At 45.5% G+C, this 27,158-nt stretch overlaps 1 protein-coding gene across 3 annotated transcripts in view; it reads right to left on the reverse strand.

Annotated features, from left to right (window-relative positions):
* Nucleotides 1-27,158, reverse strand: part of NHEJ1 (non-homologous end joining factor 1) — a 110,573-nt gene that overhangs the window by 81,098 nt on the left and 2,317 nt on the right. For all 3 annotated transcript variants that reach the window (XM_081920800.1, XM_081920798.1, XM_081920799.1), the window contains 4 exons: nt 26,587-26,776; nt 24,872-25,081; nt 16,568-16,706; nt 13,776-13,834 (listed from right to left, as the gene is read on the reverse strand). In XM_081920800.1, the coding sequence (XP_081776926.1) occupies nt 13,776-13,834; nt 16,568-16,706; nt 24,872-25,081; nt 26,587-26,775 (597 nt within the window). In that variant the 5' untranslated portion in view covers nt 26,776. The remainder of the gene's footprint in view (nt 1-13,775; nt 13,835-16,567; nt 16,707-24,871; nt 25,082-26,586; nt 26,777-27,158) is intronic.

Below are 27,158 nucleotides of genomic sequence, written 5' to 3' on the forward strand. Positions count from 1 at the left end.
GGAAGAGCTCACTCCCCAGTGGCCCCATCCTTGTCCCAGAAAGCACAGAGGAGCCTCAGAAATTATGGCTTAGTCAGGTCTGAATCTCCACATCTCCCATCTCACCCAATCCCAGGGGCAGCCCAAAAGACCACATCATGGTCCTGTGATGGAGGCTAGCTGTCAGGGATTACAGTATAAGCCATAGATAGGAGATCAGATGGAGAAATGACATATGTCACTAAGTCTGGAGAGGTGGGGTTGGGTGTAACATGTGGGTCTGGTCTTGGATGGCTTGAAGTCCCCAAAATATCACTGGGTAGCTAGCAAGTTGGTTATCCCTTACGTCTAGCCATTGCAATAGCAAACACAGATTTGAAAACATTAAGAAAAATAAACAAACAAAGCCCACACTGTTTTTAAAATAGGCACATTAAGGATTTTTAAGGCAAGCCGATTTCCTGATTTTATAGCAACTATTTAACAATGATATCAAAATATCAATTCAGATCAGAAAGTAATTGTGATAAGAACATTGACTGAGGCTTGGCATTTATAACATCAACATGCTGAACTTCATGTCACAATGCTGAAAAACCAAAACGATTAGACTATAGATCATTTGTCGAACTAGCTAACCTGCTATAGCTCCCTAATAAATCACAGTTGCCTGACAAAACCCAGCAGTTCTGAGTTTCCTATCAGGTGTACTATTACCTTTGCTTCTTTGGTTCAGGATGGATATCAGGTTGTCTTGAGATGACTGTAGGTTTCTCTAGGTCCTCATTTATCCTGAGGTACTCCCCAATGTTCCTCAGAAGAAGTCTCTGCAGGGTCTGGGTCAGTAACCTCTTACTGCTACCTGGAAATGCCAAGTTCTAACTTGGACATCAGCCTGCCTCTTTGTTACCACTGATGAGATACTACCACAACTATGCATTCAACACCCAATCCAGGCAGCAGGTGTGATTATGTATAGCACTGGAAGATGAAACTTACAATTCATGACTGTAAAGCTACTTCTGCAATGCGATTGGCTAAGCATTCCCTGTGTCCTCCTAGGGCAACATACCAAAGAGCCATAAAAGCACCACAGCTCCCATATACAGCCTGCCCTGATCTCCCGGCTGTCCACACAGTCAATATTGTCAAATACTGGGTTGTGAACAGGACATAAGTGAAGTAAGATTTTGGTGCAAGGAATCTCTTATCACCTCAGACCTCTGCTTCTCTGGAGCTGCTTCTAACACCGCTCATTGTGTGTAGCTGCATCAGCTGGGAGCCTGGGAAGCTTCCTGTGCAGGCATGTCCTAGAGCTAATAATCAGTTCAGAGGCCTGATCTGGACCTCCATGATCCCACAGATTTTGGCAGAAAGGAGACCAATTTAGACACAGCACTGGGGAAGACAAATCCCAGCACCCTGATGAGGATGCAAATTGCTCCCTCCCTAGTTACCTGATCAACCATTTGATGAGCAACTTCATTCCTCAGTTGTTCTGCGCTAGTAGGGTGTGGGTGGGTGTGCTGCCTGTTAGTACGTGAGTGTGTTCAGAATGGCCACACCCACTAGTGGCATGTGGTCCAGTTAGCCATGGGCAAGTGTGAAACTCTAGCTAAAATAAAAGTTAGCCACCTCTGCCATACAGGAGAGAAACCTTTTAGCTTGATGCCTCTCCCAACTTTAAGTGCCCTCTTGTACTTTCTCTTCTCCCATCTCCTAAACAGCCAAATAATATTCATAACTGCAAATATGAAATATATGAAAATAGGCTTCGTATTGCCTCATTGCTTTCAAATGACAGGGGGCAGGGTTTGTCAAATGCTCAGATCGGATCCTCAGAAATGTGCTGGTCACCTTACTGTCTAGCCAGGAGAATTGGGAATGGCCAAATTTTTCTCTCCCTCTCTCACAATGCTAGAACTTGGGCATCATCCAAGGAAGCATAATAGTAGGAGATTCAGGACAAACAAAAGGAAGTACTTCTTCACAGAAGGTATATTTGTAACGCAAGGTGTGGCGATAGCCACTAACGTAAACTTAAAGGTACCCCTGTCTGTTAGGTCCAGTCACAGATGACTCTGGGGTTGCAGCGCTCATCTCACTTTACTGGCCAAGGGAGTCAGCATACAGCTTCCGCATCATGTGGCCAGCATGACTAAGCCGCTTCTGGCAAACCAGAGCAGCACATGGAAACGCCATTTACCTTCCCGCCGGAGCAGTACCTATTTATCCACTTGCACTGAGTGCTTTCGAACTGCTAGGTTGGCAGGAGCAGGAACCAAGCAACAGGAGCTCACCCCATCACGGGGATTTGAACCATCGACCTTCTGACTGCCAAGCCCTAGGCTCTGTGGTTTAACCCACAGCACCACCCGTGTCCCTAACTTAGATGGCTTTAAAGGTGGATTGGGCAAATTCATAGAGGACAAGGTTATCAATAGCTACTAGCTATGATGGTGAAATATTAGCTCCAGTGTGCCTCTGAATATTGTTGGTTAAGAAACATTACACTCATGTCTTGCTTGTGGGCTTCTGAGAGGCCTCTGGTTGGCCACTAGGAGAAACATAGTGCTAGACAAGATAGGTCTTTGGTTTGATCCGGTATGGCTCTTTTTAAGTTCTTAATATGTCACTAAGCAATCTATAAGAAACTGTGGGCTACCAAGTCATACAAGAGGCTTCTGTTGATTCTCTTAAGACCAGGCAGCTTGTCTGAGGGGTACAAGTAATGCCCTACAACACCCTTCCTGTCCAAAAGCAAAGTCAGGTGAGTCAGTATCCTTGGGCAATCAACGAAAGGAGACATGTTCTCATCCCCCAGAGGAGTTCCAAGGGAGTGGAAGGCCAATTTGTCTCCAGTGGTAGTTTGGTCAGCCACAACACCCTTTGATATGGAGGTGTTAGGCTAACTACAGCACCCACCTCTTGACCATATTTACATCTACACATCACAGCAGTAAAAGTATATAAACACTACAGATGTACATGCATGCAGGTCTGTCTCCCTCTAAATAAATATTGGCACGCTGTAAAAATAATAATGCATTGTACACATGTGTACACTGCCAGACTAATATTCCTTGTCTGGGTGGCTTCAACATATATATTCCAGGGATGGGGTAGGGGAGTCACACAACCACACAGGCAAGACCATCACTGAAGCAGCTCACACGCATTTGGAAAAGTAGAGGTACAAACAGAGGAACCCACAAATGGTCCAGTATCCTGCCACTGAGGACATCTATGGAGGACAGCACACTACAGATAGGCCTAATCCACTGACAACTTGACAGTACCTCTTTAATATGGAGAGCATCTTCTTTGCAGTTTTTCCTTCAACCCACAGAGGTACATATATAGTCTCAGGAGGTACATACAAATGAACACAGATGGGGAAATGGAATGACAAAAAGCAGGGTAGAACAACATGGAGGGGTCCTTGTTTCAAACACTAGCAAGAAGTCCAGTTTCCTGTTATGCCTTGATTCAGACCTTGTCCTATTTCATGGAAGAGCTATGAAAATCAAACACGAGCACAGAACTCACTTATGACAGCAAATGTGGACAAATAACTTTTTCCAAACAGTGCAATTAACTTCAACAGATATGCCTGCCACCAATTGATAAAATTAAACCAATATTATATTTGTTTTGCTGCAAAACGATTTCTAAAGACCTGTATCCATTTCCCCCTAGGGCAGGCAATAGACAATGAGCCTGAAATTATTGAAGTCATATTTGCTAGATCTTTACACTTTGGCAATTTGGTCCTTTCCAGCCAAGTTCACCCAGCACACATCCCTGCAAAGTCCCACTAGCCTTCAACCAACCTTCTGCTTCAAAATGTGCTCACTAGTTTTCCTGCTGCAGGAATCCAAAGCTGTACCATTACATTAAGATAAAGAACACAAGAAGCATCATTACAAACACAGAGAAGGTGGCAGCAAGTAGCTATTACTGGCAGAAAGATCAGTACAAAGTGTTATTAAATGTTGTATGGCTCTGATTTGTCACATGCCATGGATACCTCTTTACAAATTAATCCACCCCAGGCAGAACTTGGCACATTCTGCCCCTCCCACCAGATCCAAATTCTATACATAATTTATACATCTGTTTTACCTAGACATTTGCAAAAAGGTGAGGAAAGTTATAATCAATGACAAGGAAAGGAAAGGAAAGGAAAGGAAAGGAAAGGAAAGGCAGAGAGCTAATAGAAGGGTGCTCTACCTCTCTCTCCCTTTTGACAGCTGCTGGAAGTCATACGCAAGGACCCCTTTGATTTCTGAGCCTTACAGAAAACACTGACTGCTCATTTTCATACTACCCCCTGAAGCATAGCCCGTATATCACACTGCAGAGAACACAAATAAGATCTGTCCCTGGATGCTTACACACAAAAGATCAGGATCTTCTTGTTCCTCTTGCCTGCATTTTCTTTTTCTGCACTGGAATAAGATTGTCAGCTTATTCTAATCCCAGAAAGGCCAGCTATTGCTTATTGGAGTGGGGGAATATGTACAGGCCTGCAATCTAATCCACTATGCTTCTTTCCTTTATCTAACAACAACAAGAAGAAGAAAGTCAACACACTTTCATGCTCTGGTATTGAGAGGAAAGGAGAGAGATTTAAGAGTTCATCAGCTGTCCTTGCATCAGAGAGAATGTTTGTGCCTTAAGAGTAGGAGGACTGGATTCTATTCATGGTATGCCTTGGAAAGAAAGGCAACAAGGCCTTTCCTGGCCAGCAGTAGCAGCTGGGGCATGGCCAGAAGCCCTCAAATATTAAATGACGTAAGTGCTGAACACATGGGGAATAGCCACTGCCCCAGCTCCAGAATTGGCCAGCCCGCACATCCTCCACCCTGCAAGGAACACAAGCAGAGTACCCCATTCAGATGCTCACTATGGTGATTCACTCCACATTTCAAGAATGGATCCCATAGAAAGGAACCCAGGCTTGGCAGAAGTACACCCCAGGACAGCAGCCTTGCTGATCCTGCCACTGGGGTTTGTTCTCAAGCTTGTGGTCTGGCCTCTATTTCAGGGGCTGCTGTGCCCAGTCTGGTTTCAGCAGCATGCAGCCCAGCTGACTCACAAGCCAGGGTAAACGGTCTGTGGTTCCTGCTCCACGCCAACTCCCTCCTCACCTGATTATGCCTAAATCAATAAATAAATACAGCGGCTCACCCTCTGAAAGACGCCTGGATGGCAAACAAATGGGGTAGGAGAGCCATAAGAACATGCCAAGTGGGAGCATGAATACATACACAACCCCGTACATAACTAGCTTGGGCAACTCTATACTGAGTCACTGATGCAGGTAATAATTACCCTTCCACAATATTGACAATATTATGCATTGACAGAACCTTTCTGTTCCATTTCATGGGCTCACCTGCACCTTTCCATGTCAGTCTACCTTTCACCAAGGTTGTTTTTCTAGTTGCCCTATATATAGGACCAGCTATAGGATCTTTTCATTTGTGGAAAAGGTGTAAGCAGGGCTAAGTGTGCTTTGTGCTTTTTTAAAAACAAGAAAAAAGAAAAGATGGCTTCTGCAGCCTAATAGTGCAAATTAAAATATGCTAGCTGTGTGGGACAATGACATAGGCAAGACACTGAAATCCTACTCCCTGGCCACTGGAAACCCTTAATTGCTTAATGCTCCGCTTCTGAGATTTCACCAGGTGTTGACCACACACTTCCAGGCTGGGTTGAAGTTCAGTGCCAGAGCACTTGTTGTGAAAGCAGAAGGTCCGTTTCAATCCCTAATATCTCAAGGGAGGACTGGGAATGATTCCTGTCAGAATCCCTGGAAATTCATTCCCAGTAGATAAAACTGAGCTAGATGGACCAATTGGTACAAGGCAGCTTCCCAAGGTCTGATTTGCAACAGTTTAACTACAATTTAAAACACACAAGCATTTTGCTCCTTCTCTTGCGCCTGACTATGCTGTGCAGGGGAGAAACAAGGCAGATTCCAGCTTCTCAAAGTGCAAACATGAGCTCGTGGTGTATTTCTCCTCAAACAAGCCATAAGCAGAAGCCAATGTGTATTCAATGGCTTACTGCTCACGGTTTACACATCACGACAAGCGAACTCATAGAACATGGGAAGCTGCCTTGCATTGTCAGACCACTGGGTCCATCTAGCTCAGTATTGCCAGCAAAGATAGGCAGCATCTCTCCAGGGTTTCAAATAGGGAGCCCCTCTCAGCCTTACCTGGAGATGCTGAGAGTTGAACCAGGGATCTTCTGCTTGCAAAGTGGATGCTCTACCTTTGCCCAACTCCAACCTGTTTCCTCCCCCTTGCATATTAAACCATATAGTTTAATGTAGCATGCAAAATGGGCTGGTCTTCCTGTGTTCCCACGTCTGCATGTTTTCACAGCCATAGGATCTAGAAACTTCAAAAAACAAACCAACGAACCATGATGATCAGGTTAGTATCAAAGATTTTGTACTTGTGTGGGATCGCAGAACACACACAGTCCTAAATGTTAGAGCCAATTTAAAGGTGTAGAAGTACATGTGGTACTATGCATTTTAGACTATACTTCTTCTAAATATACTACTACTATACTACTCTAACACCTCTTTTCCTATATTGAGCTGCAGATCCTTCCTTGCATCATTTATTCTTTTATCATCAGATTGGGCATTGCTTTCCTTTTGGTGTTGAGGTTTTTCTCAAAAGGCAAAGTAGGGGTTGAGCAGTTCCGCCTTCTCTCTGTCACCCAATACTGTATAATTTTTCCATCTTCTCCACACAGAAGACCAACTATTTGCTTATTATTCTTATTCTGAACACAGCCAATGAATTTTTTAAAAATTATTTTTAACCTCTCTTGCAAGTTTGAGCTCATTCTGAGCTTAAGAAAACTTGACTTTATCACTGCCAACTGTTGGCTACTCGAGTATATTCTTCCTTCATGGTTTCCCGATTCTTACATTTCTTATATATGCTCTTCTTAAATCTCAGCTCACCTGCAAGCCCCTTATGCAGCCACACTAGTTTCTTTAGGTGCCTCCCACTTTTCTTTCTTGCTGGAATTGTCTGCATTTGTATCTTCAATAGTTCACCTTTAAGAAACTCCCATCCATCTTGGACTCTTCTCTTTGAGTATTTGTTGGACCTTATACTCTTGGCAGAGTTTGAGTTCCAACAGATATTGGGGTAGTTGAAGTCTCTTACCACTACTATATTTCTTCTTTTTTGAATATTTGGTAATCTGCTGTAGGAAGGCATCATCCAAATCTTCAGTCTAGCTTGGAGGTCTATAGCTTACAACCTCAGTGTCACTGTTGTTTCCCTCTCCTACAATTTTTACCCATATCCTCTCAATCTGTATTCCATTTTCCAAATGGATGTCTTCACAAGTGTACACATCCTTTACATATAATGCTGCTACTCCTCCCCTCTTGTCTCCTCTATTCCTTTTGAATAGGTCATTCACCTCAATTTCTACATTCCAGTCATGATTCTCATCCTACCGAGTTTCAGTAATGCCTATTAGCTCATGTTTGCCATCCTGTACTGAGAGCTCATCTTGCTTGTTTCTCTGTTAGTATAGAGAAAACTACAGTCTACGGTCTGAATAATTTGTATCTTTCCCTCCTGTTGGGAGTTCAAAGCAGCATACAAGGGTTTTTCTCCATTTTTATTCTCACAAGGTCTCTGTGAGGAAGGTTAGTAGGCTGAGAGACAGAATTTGGCCCAAAGTCACTCAGGAAGCTTTAGAGTTAAGTACCACTATTTTTGAAAGTTGCTTTTAAAAGTAATTAATAAGTTCAATAAATAATAATAGTTCACAGAGAAGGATGCATCAAAATATTTATTGAATTCTCAGCTTGTGGATAATTTCCTAGCAAGGATAATTTCCTAGCAAAGGTTGTTAATAACTCTTTTTTTTTAAGAAAAAGGGGGGGTAGGTAGAATCATAATTTTAAAAAAGCTAGTCCCTTCCCCCCCTTTATCCCAAACTCACAGCCAAGTGATACAGGAGATGGCCAAGAGAAATTCTATAAGACATTTGCTTGCCAACTGTTGCAGGTGGTGCCCCTCAGCCATGGAAATTGCCATGTTTTCCCAGCAAACCCAGCTCCCATGCTTCTGTAGGCTGCAAACCACAGCCACCTTTTGCTAATGAAAACCATTCCCCAGAAGGAAGGAGGTGACAGGAACAGTAGCTTCCTCTCCCTCCCTCTGCAAATGGAGCTGGCAAACGGAGTGAAGGTCACTGCCACGGCCGTCTGTAATGCAGGAGGATCACTGCTGCCTGCCAAACAATAGCTGCTTCTCTCAAGGAGAATATTTTTAGCACCAATAAAAATGACAGTGTGGTGAGCTGGGCAACAAGCAGGCAGGTGCTAGGTGAGGCCAGGCTGAGCATTTCAGCGACCTGGGAAATCCAGGGAAGCAGGGCTTTTTACAGAACTGTCCTACCCAGAGTTTTCTACTTATGTGCCATCTGAGCCAGTATGAGACAGCCCCAAACTAAAAAGGAAGAACCCTCACCCTGCTGTCCCAAGCCTACTTCCCAACACAAAATAATTTAGGCCACTCTCAGAGGAATTCTTCTAGTTCAGTATTCTCTAACTCACCAGGGTTTCTGACAACAGCCTTTCCTAGCCCTACCTGAAGATACCAGGGATTGAAATGGGGGCCTTCAGCATCCAAAACATACAGGTCTATATTACTTATTATTGTTATCACCACCAACATTTCTAGGTTAGATTACTACAACACGCTATATGTAAGGCTGCCTCTAAAATTCAGCTGGTGCAGAATTTAGTGGCCAGGTTGCTCACTTGGACAAGACTATTTAAGCATATTACACCAATCCTGACCTGACTACACTGGCTGCCAATTAGTTTCTGGGCCCAATTCAAAGTGCTGGTTTTGATCTATATAGTTCTAAATGGTGTAGGACTGCAATACTTCAAGGACTGCCTCTCCCAATATGAACCAAACCAGACCCTGTGACCATCATCTGAGGCCCTTCATGAGAGGTCTGGAGGGTGGTAACACAAGAACGGGCCTTTTCTGCAGTGGCTCCTCATTTGTGGAAAACTCTCCCCATGGAGGCTCACCTGATGCCTTCATTACATATCTTTAGCTGCCAGGCAAAAACATTTCTCTTCAACCACGCATTCTGCTGATTAACATTCTATGGCTTTTAAAATGTGTTTGTGGGAGGGGGTTATCAGTTTGTTTTTGTTTTATTCTGTATTATGTATTCTCATTTTGTATTTTTCTGTTGTGAACCACCCTGGGATCTTCTGCTGAAGGGCGGTATACAAATGTAATAAATCATCATCATCTATCCACTATATAGTATAAAACCAACATATAAGTGTCATGGATTCCCCCAAATAAGTGTAATTTGCAAAGGTGTTGAGGATGTTAGAAATCCTTAGTATCTCTCACAAAATTATAGTTCACAGAGTCCTCTGGGAATGATCATTCAATCATTTTAACAGCACAGTTGTAATTGTGTGTATTCAGAAGGAAGTCCTATTGAAATCAATGGAGCTTATTGCCAAGCAAGTGGTGTTAAGATTGCAGCTGAAGTCTAAGAATTAAAAGTCATATGTACATATATATGTATATGCCACTAACATTCCTTCCACACTCTTTCTAGCTCCTACAACAAGCATGGCAGTGCCAAAGTGACTTCCCAGATCAGTTCTCCCAATTCCTCCCTCCACAATCCCCAGGAGACTTTCAAGACATTGACGTGCACCCCTTGTCTAGCCCTCTTAACCCTAATCCAGGGGAGGGAACCCCCTCCTCCTCCCTCCGTTGTGCTAACAGCAGCTTTGACCCAGTGCTTACTGACGTCAGTGGGAGGGTGCTCTTCTGCAGATGTCCACACTCCCTGCTCTATCACTCACTTAGCCTGCCCAGCTACAGCAGTGACGGACACACTGGGGAGCCGCCTGTTTGTTTATCTTCCTCTTCAGCATTGCTTATTTTGATGGCACATCCTTCTGGTCCAGCCCAGGTTGACCCATGAGCCCTCCACATCCTGTTTGCTGGAGCTAACTGCGCAGAGACGGACAAAGGTGCAGCACAAAAGTCAGGACCATGGTACACAAAAATATTCTGGGGAAATATTCTTGGGGACAGGCTATATTTGAATCAACAGTTACTTGCAAATGAGCAGCTAAGACAAATGTGGTTCCGGACCAAGGTCCAGGCTTGCTGCGCAGCTTGAGGAATTATAGGTACAATAGCTCTTTGCTGCCCAGACTTGTGTCTACCAATAAGCAGGCTGCAGCACAAAATGCCCAGAAAAAAAGCCTTCTACAGAGCAGCATAAGAAAAGTAGAATAGGGAACAGCAGCTGCCCTTACCTGGCATGAAAACCCTCAAGGACTGCACAGAAGTAGAGGTCTTCAGACAGTATTCATGCACTGAAGAAAGATTAGCATGCATTGCTGAGTACTGCCTACCCTTCCTCCATCAACACATTCTCCAATAGCCCAACAACTCATCTAAGTCTCAAAAGGAACTCCTAAAACCCTGTCTGCAAATAGCCTCAAGACATATTATTAGAAGCTCTGTCAAAATTAAAAAATTAAAGCGACCTAGAATAGCCTCCTTTTTCTCTTCTGGACTCTTACTAGGGCCAGGAAAGAACAGGTGCTCCCTCTTTCTTTTTCATTACCTTTCATAAAAAGGAAAACACATTTATTATTATCCATCCCTCTTCTGAAGGGAAACTGCCCATCCAGTCTCTTGACATCTTTCATTCTATGCTCAGCACCCTCTTCAACTTGTCTTCAATTTCTCAATGCACCAGGCCCTCACCAGCTGGTCTCACCTACCAAATTGGGCACTAAAACACCAATCCTTGTTTTCTCAGCTCAGCTTTCCACTCAGTTGTATACACTATGGGTGTGATTGTGCAATGGGGTTTCCACTTCTCTACAACTGAGTCCCTTCCTCAAAAAAAAGGGGGGGGGAAGATGGCCCAGAAGGATCAGAAGAACCCCTGTAACAGCCTGTGGGGGGAGGAGAGGGAGAAATTGCTCTTTTTGGCAAGCCAAAAAGTTTCCCTAATGGAATGATAGCCTTAGTGTGACACTAAATTCCTCCCTTCGTATAGTAGCCCTTCATAAGCTATTAAGTTTTATTCAGGGCAGACACACTGAAATTAATGGACCTAACTTAGTCATATTCATTAATTTCAGTGGGTCTATTCCAAGGAAAACTTAGCTGAAAACCACCCCAATTTTACTTTTGGAAGTGTCCCAGACAATTGTGTCAAAAACAATTCAGGAGCTTCCCCCGACCCCAGCCCCCAGAACAGGCAGCTCTCCACAAGCCGTGGGAGCCCAGCCCCGGGCTCCCACGGCTTGCCTAGAGTTGTCTGCATGCCGAAGCCTGGGCGCGCTGAGCTCAGCGCACCCTGGCTTCGAGCTTCCCGCAGCTCTCTGAAAGCCTTGGGAGCCCGGGGCTGGGCTCCCACCGCTTGCGGAGAGCTGCCTGTTCTGGGGGCTGGGGTCGGGGGAAGCTCTGGCTTCCCCCGCCCCAGCCCCGCACCTGGGGGGGAAAAATAATTTTTCCCCTTTATTTCCCCCCCCCAAAAAAATAGGTGCGTCTTATGGGCCGGTGCGTCCTATGGGGTGAAAAATACGGTACTACTGAAACATACACACACCAGTCATTTGACCGACCTTGGATAGACAGTGTGGAAAAAATGGAAGGACTGTCCAGAGCTTGCCAATTGGCAACTTTCACAGAAAGCCAAAGACCATGTTTATTGCTCTTCACATCATGGTTTGGCTGATAAATGTCTTCTGTAGGATTTGACTTTTGCCCTTATTACTCCTTTATTCATTCTAAAAGCAAGATGTCTCAGTCCCTAGGTAACTCTCATGGGCTGTTGTGTTTCCCCTGGAAGCTCCAACCAATTACACATAAGAGCCCTACTACTGATTACATAGTCTTGCAACTGACCCTCTTTAAGCTTGCCTTAAATTCCAATTCACACTTGAACATATAAACAAATCCCAACTTTAGGCTTTGTGATCCCACATTTGCTTAGCATGACCCTTAAAACAGTGCTTCCAATACAGGCTCTTTCTCAAGGCCACTTTGCACATAGTTCTTTTGACACAGAGATTAACCTTGACCAGTGTGAACAGCACAGCAGTTTGAGCCCTGGCACGTGCCAATATAACCAACACACAGAGAGAGAACCCCAACTTTCCATCTCTTTCAAGTGCATGCCAACAGACCTTACTCTATAACCCTCCACTCCTCAGCCTTCAGGGAATAAGAAACTTTCAGTCACGGCACGTGGCATTGGAAAGAGAGCATGAAATCACTGCAGCCGGTAAGAGTAGGAGCGTGGGAAAATTCCACAAGCCACTTCCTATGACATGAATTACAAGCTTGTACATTGTTAAGAGCGGTGAAACTCTGGGGGCTCTGATACATAATCAGCAAGCTCCTATGATGAAACCCCGACAGACAGGTGTGCATATTGCTTAGGCGTAACCTCTCCTTGAGCTCAAACCAGCAGCCATGTTCTGAAGCAAATAAATAAAAAAGGGCTGCTAAGGGACCTGCTCCAAACAGAACAAGCTCATAAACACTAACATCAATACCCTGGTGGTTGGGTATCAGCAGATAATGATACACACAAAATGTAGACAATCCACATGGGCCAAGATGGCCTAAGAGCAAGAGCCAACCACTTCAGACACCACTAAATGCATAGCACTCTATAAATGTTGGCATTAGCATAGGACTTCATTTGCTGCTTATTTTAACTAGTAGATGGAAGAGGCAGAAAACCAACCAACATGGAGATAAGATGGCAAGGGGGAGGGGAGTAGTTACTGCCCAGAAGAAAAATGGCAAAATGGGAAGAATGGGGTTGGAAAGGGGTACACTCCATAAAAGCAATAAGGAATGTTCAGGATTCTCAACTCTGACTGCTGGAAAACAGTCTTAACACCTGCTTTATCAAGAACAGCAGAAAAGCTAATAAGGGTAAATGGGATTTGCTTGCATAGGGGAAATGGAAAGCTTCAGTGCTAGCACTGGTGGGAAGGACGTAAAAAATTACTTGACAAATGTACAGATGCCATCACTTTGTCCAAATGTATAGTACAAACTAAGTGCCACAGTTTGCCCCCAGAGATTATTGGGAATGGTAACTGGTGAGGTCAGAGGGATTTCCAATAGAGATCCCTAGCTTTATCTCATAAAATTACAGTCCCTGGGATTCCCTGAGACACAGTATGTCTAATAAATCAGTTTTACATTTGCAGGAGAGATATGCCCTAAATAAATTCTCACTTAGATTCCATATTAATCCAAGCTCCGTGACACAATCACACATTATGCTAACTGCAGCTTAACCTAGCACAACACAACAATGGCTCATTTACTCTGGCACTTCACAACATGACTGTACATCAGATTGGAAAGACAACATTACACAAACCTATGCTAAACTAATCATACCTGCCTACAGTTAACCAAAACCAAAGCACACCTACATGGCACAGTCATGCTCATGCATGTATAGCTGCAGTTCTTGATGCCTATTAGTATAACTTTGCAGGGAGAAGAAGAACCAACCAGAGGCAAGGGGAGAAGGAAACCAGTGAAGAATTGGAGAACCAAAATATCCCACTGGCAGACCACCACAACCAGAAGCTCTGAGTACATGTCACTACTGCCTACAATACTACCATTTACCAAATTAATTAGGAGAAGCAGTTTATCCTATACAATAACTTAATGAAAACATGAAGATTCTTGTACCTTAGTCTCAAATGTCTGTAGGAAAGATTCTTCATTGAAAGGTTCTGTCTTTAAACGTTCTGCAAGAGAAGTACCAACAATAGAAGAGTGAGTGGTGCTCCAATCTGGCCAGGTATACAAGCTCTCTTTATTCTTCAGATGCTACATTACCTTGGAAATAGCTATATATCACCTATTGAAAGATAACTCAAGCAATCTTATCCCATTCCCACCTGAGAACACACAAAGATTAGTCAACACCCTTTTCCTGTGTCAAGCCCACAGCTAGGCACTGAGTGATTCAACTGGTATATACCTGGGTACAACTGCATCTAACTATGTCAACATGATGTAATATGTATGGCCTGATGCATAGTGTTAAACCCAAGAGACTGAAGTTCAAACCCCAGTTCAAACAAAGGCTCCACAAGGGAATCTGGAAAATTTTATCTCAGCCCACTCCTCTGCTAATAGGGAGAACCTACCTCACAGGGTTGGTGTGAAGAAAAATGAAAAGGGTGAATAAGAGGACCATGCTACATAGGTAATGACTAGTAAACCTCCAAGAAGAGAGTGCTTTACACCTCGCTCCCAGGAAGCGGCCTGAGGTCAGTGGTCTATCTAGGGCAACTGAGGACAAATGTAACACATCTGTGTTACATCCTATTTCCTAGCTCTGAGAACACAGAGCTCTCCCCTGTGGGGACAGAACATATCTCCGGTTCTCTGTGCCTCAGGAAATCCCTGGCCCAACTCAGCCTGTCATTTTAGACTAATATAGAAGTGGGGTATGACAAGTCACATGTATGGAGTTCAGTCTTTGTAAAAGATCCAACTGTGCAAAATACCACCTCTAGCTAAATAAATGCAAGAAAGCACAGCTGCGTGCATGTGTACATGCACATATATAGGAACCATGTCAGACCCCTTGTTCTTTGAGCCAATGATGTAAGATCTTGCACTACCTGATAATTAAAAAAGGAAATTGGAATCTAAGACCAACTTTCCCTGTCCAAAATGAGGTTCAAGCAGATACCCAGAGATGGCAACTTGGCCAGGAAGGTGTAACCCTGGTAATGTATGACCTACAGAGAGCCTTATTCTTGTCCTAGGTTTCCAAGGTAACTTGCCATTTCTTCTCCCTTATAGCACAATGGATGGTCTCAGATTGAAGCAGTGGTTTTTGATGGACTAAAATGTTGTCTGCTGTTAGCTGTGCTGCCCAAACTTGCAGATGCTGTTACTAGTGGCTGTTTTGTATATTTTTTATGATTTGTGTATGGCTTTGTGTAAATGTGTTTTATTATAATGTGTTTTTCCTATGCTTGGTATTCTACTCATTTGTCTGTAATGCAAGGATTACTGCTAGCGCAATGGGACTTGCCCCTTCCCCTCCTGTTTCCCCCAGATCTGATACAGAGGGTTGGGAACCCCAAGAACAGATTTTGAGGCACACAGGGGGAAGGGAGGGAAGTTCTATTGTGCAAGCAGAAATTCTTGTCCAGACAGAACTACTTCTTAGCACAGTTGAATAAAACCCTATGCTCTTATATATGTTGTACATCACTTGAATACCTTTTTGTGTAATGCGTTCAATTAATAAGAATAAGAATAATTGTGAAGGCCCATTTCACAAGTGGCAGATATCTGCAAGCTGTATAAGCAATCAGTGAGAACAGTGGTTGGCATCTGCTCAAAGAGACTGTGCAAAGAACAAGCCATACCAAATTAGAAGTTCCGATCCACTTTCCCCAGCAATTACTAAGTGGGGTGGGGAAAAGGGGACACTTGAGATGATATGATAATCAATCACACTACATGGTTGTACAGAGGAAGAGCAGGGCAACACAAGGCCTCCTCTGCTGTCCCAGAGTACATACTAAACCTTGAACACACATCACTGGCACAACCCAATCCCTGTCTGGCTAATCTGAATCTTTCCATTCTCTGGGGTTTAACAGCCAGCAATGGAATCCCTCCCTACCCCCAAAAGTATCTGAAACAGAACACCTGTAGGCTTATCTGCAACTTTGCAGGGGGTAAGAAGACCCAAGCCTTATGAGGAATGGTTGAAGGAGCTGCGTATGTTTATCTTGGAAAAGAGGAGACTGAGAAGAGATATGATAGCTATCTTCAAATATCTTAAGGACTGCTACATAGAAGATGGAGCAAGATTGTTTTCTCCTGCTCTGGAGGGTAGGACATGAACCAATGGCTTCAAGTTACAAGAAAGGATATTCCAACTAAACATCAAGAACTGATGGTAAGAGCTGTTTGATAGTGGAACAGACTCCCTTGGGAGGTTGTAGACTCTCCTTCATTGGAGGTTTTTTAAGCAAAGGTTGGATGCTTTAGTTGAGATTCCTGCATTATAGGGGGTTGGACTAGATGACCCTTTGTGGTCCCTTCCGATCTTTGATTCGGGGAGCCCCCATTTGCGCCAAATGCTTGCAGAGCTTCTACAGAGCAGAAAGAACAGCCTGACTCCACTCAAGCTCCTTTACAAGCTGGCACTGGCCCCAGCCTCCTGGGTTGCAGCCAGATGCTCAAAGGAAAGGAAAGAGCCCTTTGGCTAGCCCCCAAGCATTTCAGCTACTGGTCAGTGTCCAGCTCTTTCCACCTTCAGGGCACTGACCCCAAAGCTTCTGGTTAATAGTCTGGAGCAGCTGTGTGTGAAATCCAGGTCAGGATGGCTAATGGCCAAAGACAGCATGCTCGGTGCCAGCCATGAGAAAGGAAGGAAGGAAGGAAGGAAGAAAGAAAGCTCGTGTCCCAAAGTGGAGCAGAGTGCAGGCAGCACCCTCCCTCCTTACCTCGACTGAGAGTAGCCCCACTCTCCCGGTAGTCTTCGATCTCGGCATCCTTTCGGAGCAACAAAGATGCCAGGTCCTGCACTTGACTCTGCAACACCAAGCTCATCGCCATCAGGGGCTGCACAAGGTGGTGGAACACCTGTCATAGGGCACAGAAAAGAAGGGCAAGGGTCAACAAGCAGCAATGAGAGTAAAGGGCCTGGTGCCAGCCATGGTCATTTAAACCAAGCACAGGGATGACAAAAGTGCCAATGAAGCCACACACTATCTTCCGCTCCATCCCCGTCAGAGAGGGACACTGTAAGAACCAGCAAGTGTATATTTGCAAATGAGAAGGAAAAGCTCTGCCATGTGCCATAAACTCTATTTGGGACACTGCCATGATCAATAATGGTCCTCAGACTACAGTAGCAGAGTTCTCTGCCTTTTTTATTGTTTGCCACAAGAGGGCTCTGCAACAAGGTTTTCAACCTGGTCATTTAAAAATAAAAGCTCATGCTGGGCTTTTGAGTGAGAAAGGTGCAATTCAGACCTAGAGCTCATCCAGACTTGCCTGTGCCCTGTCACTTTCCCCCTGAGTGAATCTGATGTTTTCTGCTGAATCAGAGCAAACGTCTTTCAAGTTTTCTCTGGATGATGTTTACTCTGATTTACTGCAAAAGAAAGGATTTTCCGGGAGAAAGCAGTAGGACAAGGGCAAAACTGTTTGGATCCATGACTAGAAAGCTTGGGACAAGCAGAAAACTACCTGAACCTATGCTTTTTAGGCATGGGGCAAGCGCAAGTCTGTATGAGCCCCTAGTCTCTGCTGTTCCAGCACCTCCCAGAAAGCTGCATGAGAAAAAGCAAGGCGCATGAAACATATATTTCACACTGTAGCTGAAAAGAGAGATGTTAAAATCAAGGTGCAGAATAAATATTTACCCTCAAAGCATTATGGCATCAAGGTCTGAAATACTCTATGGATTCTTGAGCTGTACTTGCCATCATGGAATATGGACTTTGGAACAATATGCTTACTCCCTTAAAAGTCCTAATTAGCTCTGTTTTAATTGGAATAAAAGAAAATCCGCCCACCTTGGGAAACAAGAACAACCTCAACTGTCAGCCAAAATACTGGTTGCATACACCATCCGAGACATAAAGTAAGTGGTGAAAAAGCTAAAATTAGATGTGGAAGAGCTATGGCATGCAGCTGGGCAGCCCTGGATCACTCAATTCTCAACTGATTCTAACATTTAAGGACCAATGCCTGCCAGACAGGGAAGAAAGAAGAGATATGCCACATAGGGGAACTCAATCAACCTGCCCAGGCAGCTTTCCCCAGGCAGAGCTGTTACATTTCACAGCATAAAAGTGCAAAAAACAAATACTTGAGTTAGTAACCCAGTAGCATAACTCAGTAGAATATCTAAAAGTGCAAGGTCCATCAAACACTTGACAGCTGACAAGAGATGCAGAATGATGCATAAGCAATAGATAAAATAGCTATTAACTCCCAAGTGCTAGTGCTCTTCTGAAATAGCACCAGCCTAGAAAGCTACATTATCTCAAAAAGGTGTTTAGGTTCTATACAGCTGTCTGTTATTTTACTTTTTAAAAAAGTATGTCTCTCATGCTCTCTGAGATGCAAGTAATAACAAATCTCAAGTGAAATAACACAACTAAATTCTGTATCTCTAGGCCAGTCAGAAGAGAATGTTACCTGGGTATGCAGTGCCCCCTGGTGCACACATGGCAAAACTGTAACCAGTCAGCTAAAAACTATATGAGAGCAGAGCATTTAGGCATTTATCTGAGCAAAGCTGGTCCTAAGACGACATCTGCTTCCACATCCTAAGTAGTATTATGTAAACAGACAGACAAAACATACAGAGCAGTAAGGCAGCACTCTGCAACTGAGCAGAGGATGGCATAGGATGAGATGCCATCCAGAGACACTAAAGCAAACATTAAAAAAAAAGAATGCAATTTTCTAGTTTCCAGGCAACCTAAAAAACAGTAGTCTAATATTTTCAAACCTGGGGCCCACTTTCAGCCAAATATTCATTATGGACTCATTTGTTAATGTTTTACCATTTAAATGCTTGGTGGTAGTGTCACCAGCATAACACCTTAAGTGAGGCATGGGTAGCTGTGATGGGACGATGAGCTGCTTGTGCGTAAAATGCAAGTCCCTCAGAGTTTGATCAGGTTTTCAAACCTCTGCCTGTGACGGAGCCCCTCCAGCATGGCTGCGTCAATCACTAGTAGAATCCGAAAGTGGCTGCTTTCGGAAACGTTTCCAACATAAAAGCTCCTTAACGGAAACACGTCGTCTGGCCTCTCGGCGTGACAGTTTCCGTCGAGGTGTGGGTGTCCCTATAGGAGGTCCTGAGACCTCCCCACTGGTTTCGCTTGAAGCGTCTCTGAGCCATCCCTCCGACTCACTTTCCCTTGGAGTTCTTGCTCGCCCTCTACTGGTTCCCTCTTCCGCTGCTACTGCTCTCTCAACCTCAGGGAGCCTTTGCACCTGCGGCGCTTTAGATGTCAGTTCCCTGACATCCACCTCCCCTCCAGGGCCCCCTTCACCCCCTCCCGTCTCCTCTCCTACTGGCGGTGAGGAGGTAAAACCCCTGAAAGAACCTCCCTCATCTTCCGACGTCGCGAACACTTCCTTCCACTTGTTGCTGTTCCTACTCTCTAGGTACTCTTCGTCATCAGAGTCCACTCCATCTTCCAACTCCGACTCCGCGAACCCTTCCATTTCCTCTTCCTCATCGGTGGTGCCGAAATACTCCCTCCTAAACCTTGCTATAGGCTGAGGTTTCCTCGGGAACCTTTGGTGGAACGTTTCTGTTAAAACCTCGTCATTGACTTCCTCTGCACTTACCCAGGTGTTTTCTGACTCCGGTTCCCCTTCCCACGCCACCAAATACTCCACCTGATTACCCTTCCACCTGGAATCGAGGATTTCCGCTACATGGTTGCGGCGTTCCCTCTCTTCCAAGGCTGGTCCCCTGACGTGCTCCCCTTCACGTCCCCCCCTGTATGGTGACAGTAACGACCTGTGGAACACTGGGTGCAATTTCATGTGGTTGGGTAATCGGAGTTTGAAAGCTACCGGGTTGACCTGCTGAATCACCTCAAAGGGTCCCAATCTTCTGGGCCTCAGTTTCTTACAACCCCCTTTGAACGGCAACCCTTGGGTTGACAACCACACTTGATCCCCCACCCTTATGGTTTCACCTTCCCTTCTGTTCTTGTCTGCCTGCTTCTTATATTGTGCCTTGGCCCTTTCTAAGTTGAGCTGGAGCTGCTGATGGATGGCTTCCATCTCTTCTACAAAATGTTCAGCCGCTGGAACGCTCCATCTCTCCCCTCCTTCCCCTGGAAATGCCCTGGGGTGACACCCGTAATTAGCCAAAAAGGGACTCATCCCTGTGGACACATTCTCCGCATTATTGTAGGCAAATTCTGCCAACGCCAACTTTTCGACCCAATCGTTCTCTCTGTCATTGACATAACACCTAAGATATTGTTGAAGAATGCCATTTGCCCTTTCCGCCTGCCCGTTGGTTTCAGGGTGCCGGGCAGTTGAAAAATTAACTTCCACGTGTAGCAAGCTCATGAGCTTCCTCCAGAACCTGGAAGTAAATTGTTTGCCTCGATCTGAGATCACCCTCGAGGGAGCCCCGTGCAACCTAAAGATATGTTCCACAAACAACTTCGCCGTTTCTTCCGCTGTGACTGCATGTGAGCATGCTACAAAATGGCACATCTTAGTTAACAGGTCTACTACTACCATGATGGCTGTTTTCCCCTTGGACCTTGGCAGATCCGTCATAAAATCTATTGATATCGCTTCCCAAGGCCGTTCTGGTGTGGGTAAAGGTTCTAATAACCCTGCCGGCGCCCTTCTTTCCCCTTTGGCTCGCTGACATTGGTCACACCCTCTTACATACTCCCTTACATCTTCCCTCACCTTAGGCCACCAAAATTCCCTGGTAACCAACCACATGGTTTTGTGTTGCCCAAAATGTCCCGCCGTGGGGCTATCATGCAACTGCTTGAGTACTCTCCCCCTCAATTCACCTTCGGGTATATACAGTGCCCCTTTGTAATACAATGCCCCATTTCTTTCCTCAAAACCTCCGGGGCTCTCGCCCTCCCCCCTGAGACCTCTGAGCTTATCCGGGGCATATTCATCATTTTCCGTTTCCTCCACCAGTTCCCGTTGCCCCACCAGCGCCGCCCCACACACCCAGCGGTCCTCCGGGATGACATGTCTCTCTTCGATCACCTCCTCCCCTTCCCAATATTCTGGTTTGCGTGAGAGCGCATCCGCCCTGACGTTTTCTGGGCCTGGCACATAACAAATCTCAAAGTTAAATTTGGAGAATTCCTGTGCCCATCTCACTTGTCGTTGGTTGAGCACTCGAGCTGTTCTCCAATACTCTAAATTTTTGTGGTCGGTGCACACTTGCACCTTGTGTTGTGCCCCAATTAATAAATGTCTCCACCTCCGGAATGCTTCGTGAATGGCAAGTAGTTCCCTGTCATACACCGTGTAATTCCTCTCGGACTTATTCAGTTTCCGCGAGAAGAATGCACACGGTCTCCACTCCGACGCACTCCTCCCCGGTTGAAGAAGGACCGCCCCTATAGCCCGGTCGGATGCATCTGTTTCCACTCTCATGGGTTTTTGTAAATCCACATGCAGAAGTTGTTCTTCCGAGGCGAAAGCCCTTTTCAGTTCTTCAAAGGCTCGATCCGCCTCCACCGTCCAAACAAATTTCTTCTTGCTGCTGAGGCAGTCGGTGATGGGCGCCGTCAAGTGGGCAAAGTTCTTGATGAACTTCCGATAAAAGTTCCCAAACCCCAAGAATCTTTGCACGTCCTTCTTGGTCTTCGGTGTCTTCCATTCCAGTACCGCTTGAACCTTGCCTGGATCCATGGCCAATCCCTTGTCTGACAAGCGGTACCCCAGGAATTCCACCTCCTTGGTATGAAACTGGCACTTCTCCAGTTTCACCCACAGCTGGTTGGCTTGCAGCCTGCCCAACACTTCTCGAACGTCCCTCACATGCTGTTCCTCATCTTCCGAATACACCAACACGTCGTCTAAAAAGGCCACACAGTTCTTGTAGAGCAAAGGTCCCAGAACGTGGTTTATAAAAGCTTGAAAACAGGCGGAGCCCCCTTGTAGACCGAAGGGCATAACGAGGTATTCAAAGGCTCCCAAAGGGGTAAACATGGTGGTCTTCCATTCATCTCCCTTCCTTATGCGTATCAGATTGTACGCCCCCCGCAGGTCCAGTTTTGTAAAAATCTTTCCCTTCCTTACTCTGGTCAAAATGTCGTCAATTCGGGGCATAGGGAAAGCCAGGGGCTCCGACACTGCATTGAGGCCCCTGAAGTCACACACCAGTCTCGGTTTGTCTGTGTTCTTTTTGTCCACAAAAAACACTGGGCTGCCCCCCACCGCTCGGGACTCTCTGATGAAACCTCGCTTCAAGTTTTTGTCAATGAACTCCCTCAGCTCCTGCATCTCCCTGTCTGACATGGCGTACAGCTTGCCTACTGGGAGTTGGGCCCCTGGGAGTAGGTTGATTTGACAGTCAAAGGGTCTATGCGGTGGCAGTTTGTCTGCTTCCCTTTCGCTGAATACGTTGCTCAGATCTGCGTATTGCGGGGGCACCTTCCCTTTGCCCATCACTTCCATCCCCGCTAGGGTGACTCTGTCTCCTCCCGAGACCTTCCCCTCCTTGCAGTGTTCTAGGCAATGCGCTGACCCAAAGGAGACCACCCTCTGATGCCAGCCCACTAGCGGATCGTGTAGCGCCAGCCAGCTCATCCCCAAAATGATGGGCGCTCCTCCCAGGATGGCCACATTAAACGCTATCTGTTCGGTGTGCCTTGCCACTCTCATTATCATCGGGACAGTCTGTTGGCTAACTTCTCCCCCCAACAGCTCTCTGCCGTCAATCGTAGTCACCTGCAAGGGGTTACTTAAAGGGATGGTCTGTATCTGGTGCTCAGCTGCAAACTCCTTACTCATGAAATTACAGGAGCTGCCTGAATCCAAAAGCGCCTTGACCTTTAGTGGGTGTCCGTTTGGCAGTTCTAGTAACACCTCTATCACTAAAGCAGGTCTGGGAGGTTCTGGCATGGGCACTTTCATTGCTCTTTGGCCTGGCTGCTGTGCCCCGACGGTGGCAGCCAGGCGTTGGCTTTTACTTGCTCCTTGCTTTCCTCTTCCTTTCCCCCAACAGCTCCTGCCATCCCTTGCCATTCCTTTCTTTGTGGGCAGACTCTGGCAAAGTGCCCTGGCTGTTGGCAGAGATAACATCTCTTGGCGCTCTTTCCCTCCTTCTTCCGCCCTTCACTGGGATTTGAAACTGCGCGCGCCCGCGCTGTTCCAACTTCCATCGGCTCTGCCGGCGGGAAAGATGGCTCTGGAATGTCTGGAATGCGGAACTCCCTCCAACGGTCTCCTTTCCCTTCCCGCCTTTCCAAAGCCCTCGCCTCCTGGCGCGCTCCTATGGCCAGCGCAGATTTGGTTAATTGGTCCATAGACTCCGCCCTGGGCCCCCGGGAAAGCTCATCTTTGACGGTTGAAGAAAGCCCCTCTTCGAAAAGCATTTGGATGGGCTCCGCCGATAGGTCCCACCCCAATTTATGAATCAGCATAGTAAATTCAGTCCAGTACTCACGGACAGATCTGCTTCCTTGCTGGCAAGCCATTAACTGCCTTCGCACCACCCCCTGCTCAATATCGCTGGAAAACATCAGGTCCATGGCATGAAAAAACTTCCTCGTGTCCTTTAAGATCTCATTATTCGCTGCCATCAGGGGTCTAACCCAATCTTTCGCCCCGGATTCGAGATGGCCAATCACATACGCCACTCGCGATTCCTCGTCGGGGAAGTCATCAAACTGCAAGTTTAGAGCGTATTGCATCTCTGTTCTAAAGGCATGATAGTTCCTGGGATCCCCCCCGAATTTCTGCACCAATCCTGGTACCTTTCTGGCGAGCGGGGTGGTTTTCTCCTTTCCCTTTTCTGCATCCTGAGCCCTCCTCTCCTCAAGCCTCGCCGTTTGCAGCGCCAACTGGATCTCCAACGCTCTGTACCTTTCTTCCAGGCTTGGACCCCCTCCAGCTGCTCCTGCACCCCCGGTTCCGGCTGGGTTGCTCATGATGCTTCTCTCTGCACAAGCTGGCTTTCGGTGACTTTCGGATTGCTGTGATGGGACGATGAGCTGCTTGTGCGTAAAATGCAAGTCCCTCAGAGTTTGATCAGGTTTTCAAACCTCTGCCTGTGACGGAGCCCCTCCAGCATGGCTGCGTCAATCACTAGTAGAATCCGAAAGTGGCTGCTTTCGGAAACGTTTCCAACATAAAAGCTCCTTAACGGAAACACGTCGTCTGGCCTCTCGGCGTGACAGTTTCCGTCGAGGTGTGGGTGTCCCTATAGGAGGTCCTGAGACCTCCCCACTGGTTTCGCTTGAAGCGTCTCTGAGCCATCCCTCCGACTCACTTTCCCTTGGAGTTCTTGCTCGCCCTCTACTGGTTCCCTCTTCCGCTGCTACTGCTCTCTCAACCTCAGGGAGCCTTTGCACCTGCGGCGCTTTAGATGTCAGTTCCCTGACAGTAGCCAACATGGTGTCCTCCAGATATTTACTGGCCTACAATTCCCATCATCTCTGGCCATTGGCCATGCTGACCTGGGCTGATGGGAGTTGAGCCCAACAACATCTGGAGGGCACCACATTGGCTACCCCTGCATTAAGGTGTTCAAGAAATTGGCTCCAATTCTCACATTGTATTAGGTCTCACACTCTACTACAAGGATCTGCTTTTTGGCAGGTGATGGCTGATGCAAGTACAGTGATACCTCAGGTTAAGAACTTAATTCGTTCTGGAGGTCCATTCTTAACCTGAAACTGTTCTTAACCTTAATCTGTAACCTGAAGCATCTGTAACCTGAAGTGTCTGTAACCCGAGGTACTACTGTACACAATCCTACACTTTAATAACAAGCAGATCCAGAGCATTTGCCAATTAACTGATAAGCAGGGCTAAAACCAAAACCATGACTATGAAGGGGAAGCTATATCCTCAGAACATCTCAGCTAATAGGTAAGAATTATTCCATTAATCCATTTGCTGGTCTGTGCCTAGAATCCCCTTAGATCTAGGCAAACATATCTGAGTTTCTTATCGTCACTCAAATATCTTTATCCCTTCCCTGGAAGATCCAGAAACCAAGAAGTACTCCACTGAAGCACTGACCTTCCTTCTCAATCCAAGAGCCAACTCACCATCTTAACAGGTGCTGCTGAACAACAGAAATCCCAGTAGAAGGGTAGCCCTGAGAGCTCACTCTTCACACGAAGAGTCAGTGTGCTGGAGCTGAGCTGGCAGGAGAAGATGGTAGAACTGCTTTTTTCTCCTTCCAGAAGGGGACATATCAGACTGCGCAGGCGGCTCAGGAAGGAGGATACATGAGCTGTCAAACGCTTATTTAGCTCCTGGATGAGATTTCAAAAAATACAATGAGACTGTATTATTCAATAAAGTTATGTTTTTTTAAAAAAGAGATGGGGGCAAAATTACTAATGCCCACAGAAAACTGGGCAGGAGTTTCCCCACTATCTCCTCCCTCTTCCCCACCCCCACCCTGCCAGTGGATAACACTGAAAGGTGTGTGCACACACCTGCTGTCCAGAAGATCCCAGAAACCACGCTAAAGGCATTTCTGCAAAATATGTGTGCATCTGAGGCTTATTTGTTTCTTGTTTATTTCTATTGTGCTTCATCTCTAGAGATATGGAATGAGTAAGAACATTTTTTTAAAAATACATAATAAAAACGGAAGACCTAATATTGCAAAAATTGCTTTTGTACACACTACACATCTTTCCCAATAGTTTTGCCAGGAACCTAGGAAGCTGCCTTCTATTGAGTTAGACCATTGGGTCCAGTTAACTCAGTATTGTGTACACTGACTGGAAGCAGTCCTTCAGGTTTTCAGACAGGTAATATTCCCATCTCTACAGGGAGCCATTGGGGATTGAACCTGGCAGCTTCTGCATGCTTTGCCACTGAGCTGCAGCACTTTCCCTTGTTGCAAGGATATTGCATCTTCTAAGCATTCAATGTACAATAACCTGTACCTGAGAAAACTCTACTCTACTCATTGGCAACTTGGAATATGGAAGTATGAGTGCTAACAGACACCTACTGGATATGGGTTGTGGTGAAGTCATTAAGAGTATTGAACTAGAATCCAGAAGATTAAGGTTCAAATTAACACTCAGTCATAAAGCTCATTGGATAACCTTGGGCCAGTCACTCTCTTTCAGCCCAACCTACATAATAGGGTTGTTTTGTAGATAAAATGGGAATAGAAAGAACCATAAACATCACTTTGAGCTCCTTGGAGATAAGGTGGAATATAAATGCAATGTTAGATGAAAAATAAAATTTCTGAGAAGTGATGATTCCACACAAAATCCCCAGTCACACTCTGGGCTCATCTGCACTACCTTTTGTCCCATGATTTCACCTACAGTATTAGTCCTGTGATTTCCAGTCATGGGTCCAAGAGGTTCTTTTTTTGTCTTGCCACTTTCCCCAGGAATGAAAGTTAACTCACATAAAATCCAATTGATGTTTGTTCCAATTCAGAAGTAAACAGCAGGTTCTCCCACGGAAAGCGGTGGGACAAATAAAAAGAACCTCTCAGGCCCACGACTAGAAATCACGAGACAAACAGAAGTGTGCCACTTTGCCACTTTGAGATTCTTTTTAGTTTTAGTGAAGGCTTCTACTGATTTGGAGGCTGTGCCTACTGATAGGATAGCAGTCGCAGTGTAATAATGAAGAACATTTACAAAACAGGGCTAGTGACAAACAAGAATGTATTGTCTGTGCAGAATTGCCTTTTAAGGTTTCTTTTAAGCCTGAGCTGATAGAATAGCTGCTGAGGTGGATATACCATGTGCACATTTCACAACCCTAATTCTTTACTTACCTTTGATCTCTGTTGTATCACCTCAGTATCTACCTTTTCGTACCACATACTGCTGAGGTCAGAAAGGAGCAAGGCATAGCCAGCATCTCCAAACCAAACCTTAATCATCAGTTTTGTGGACTCATCAAAGCAGACTGAAGTCCAGGGCTGCAGGAGGAGTCTGTTTTCTGGGTCCTCAGTGCTCTCCATCCTATAACAATAATGAAATACACTTTTATACACTTAATCACATTATTTCTACATGGTAAACAAATTGAAGCCCTTCTGTGATGCCTAATCCTCATTTTTTAAGAAAGAAAAAAATGAGGGACACCTGAGTCATGGAACTCCCACATAAGATCAAGTTTGGCCCTTCATCAGCTGGCATATGTAACATTCCTAGTGTGGCAGAGGAACCTCAATCATAAGAACAGACTGCTAGATCAGGCCAAAGCCATCTAGTCCAGCATCCTGTCCTCATAGTGGCCAACCAGATGCATGGGAACCTCCAAGCAAAGCCTGAACACAACAGCATTCCCCAACCTGTGATTTCAAAATACGAGTATTCAGAGGCATACTGCTTCCGACAGTGC

The sequence above is a fragment of the Podarcis melisellensis genome (assembly GCF_964234715.1).
Source record: "Podarcis melisellensis genome assembly, chromosome: 1".
NCBI lineage: Eukaryota > Metazoa > Chordata > Lepidosauria > Squamata > Lacertidae > Podarcis > Podarcis melisellensis.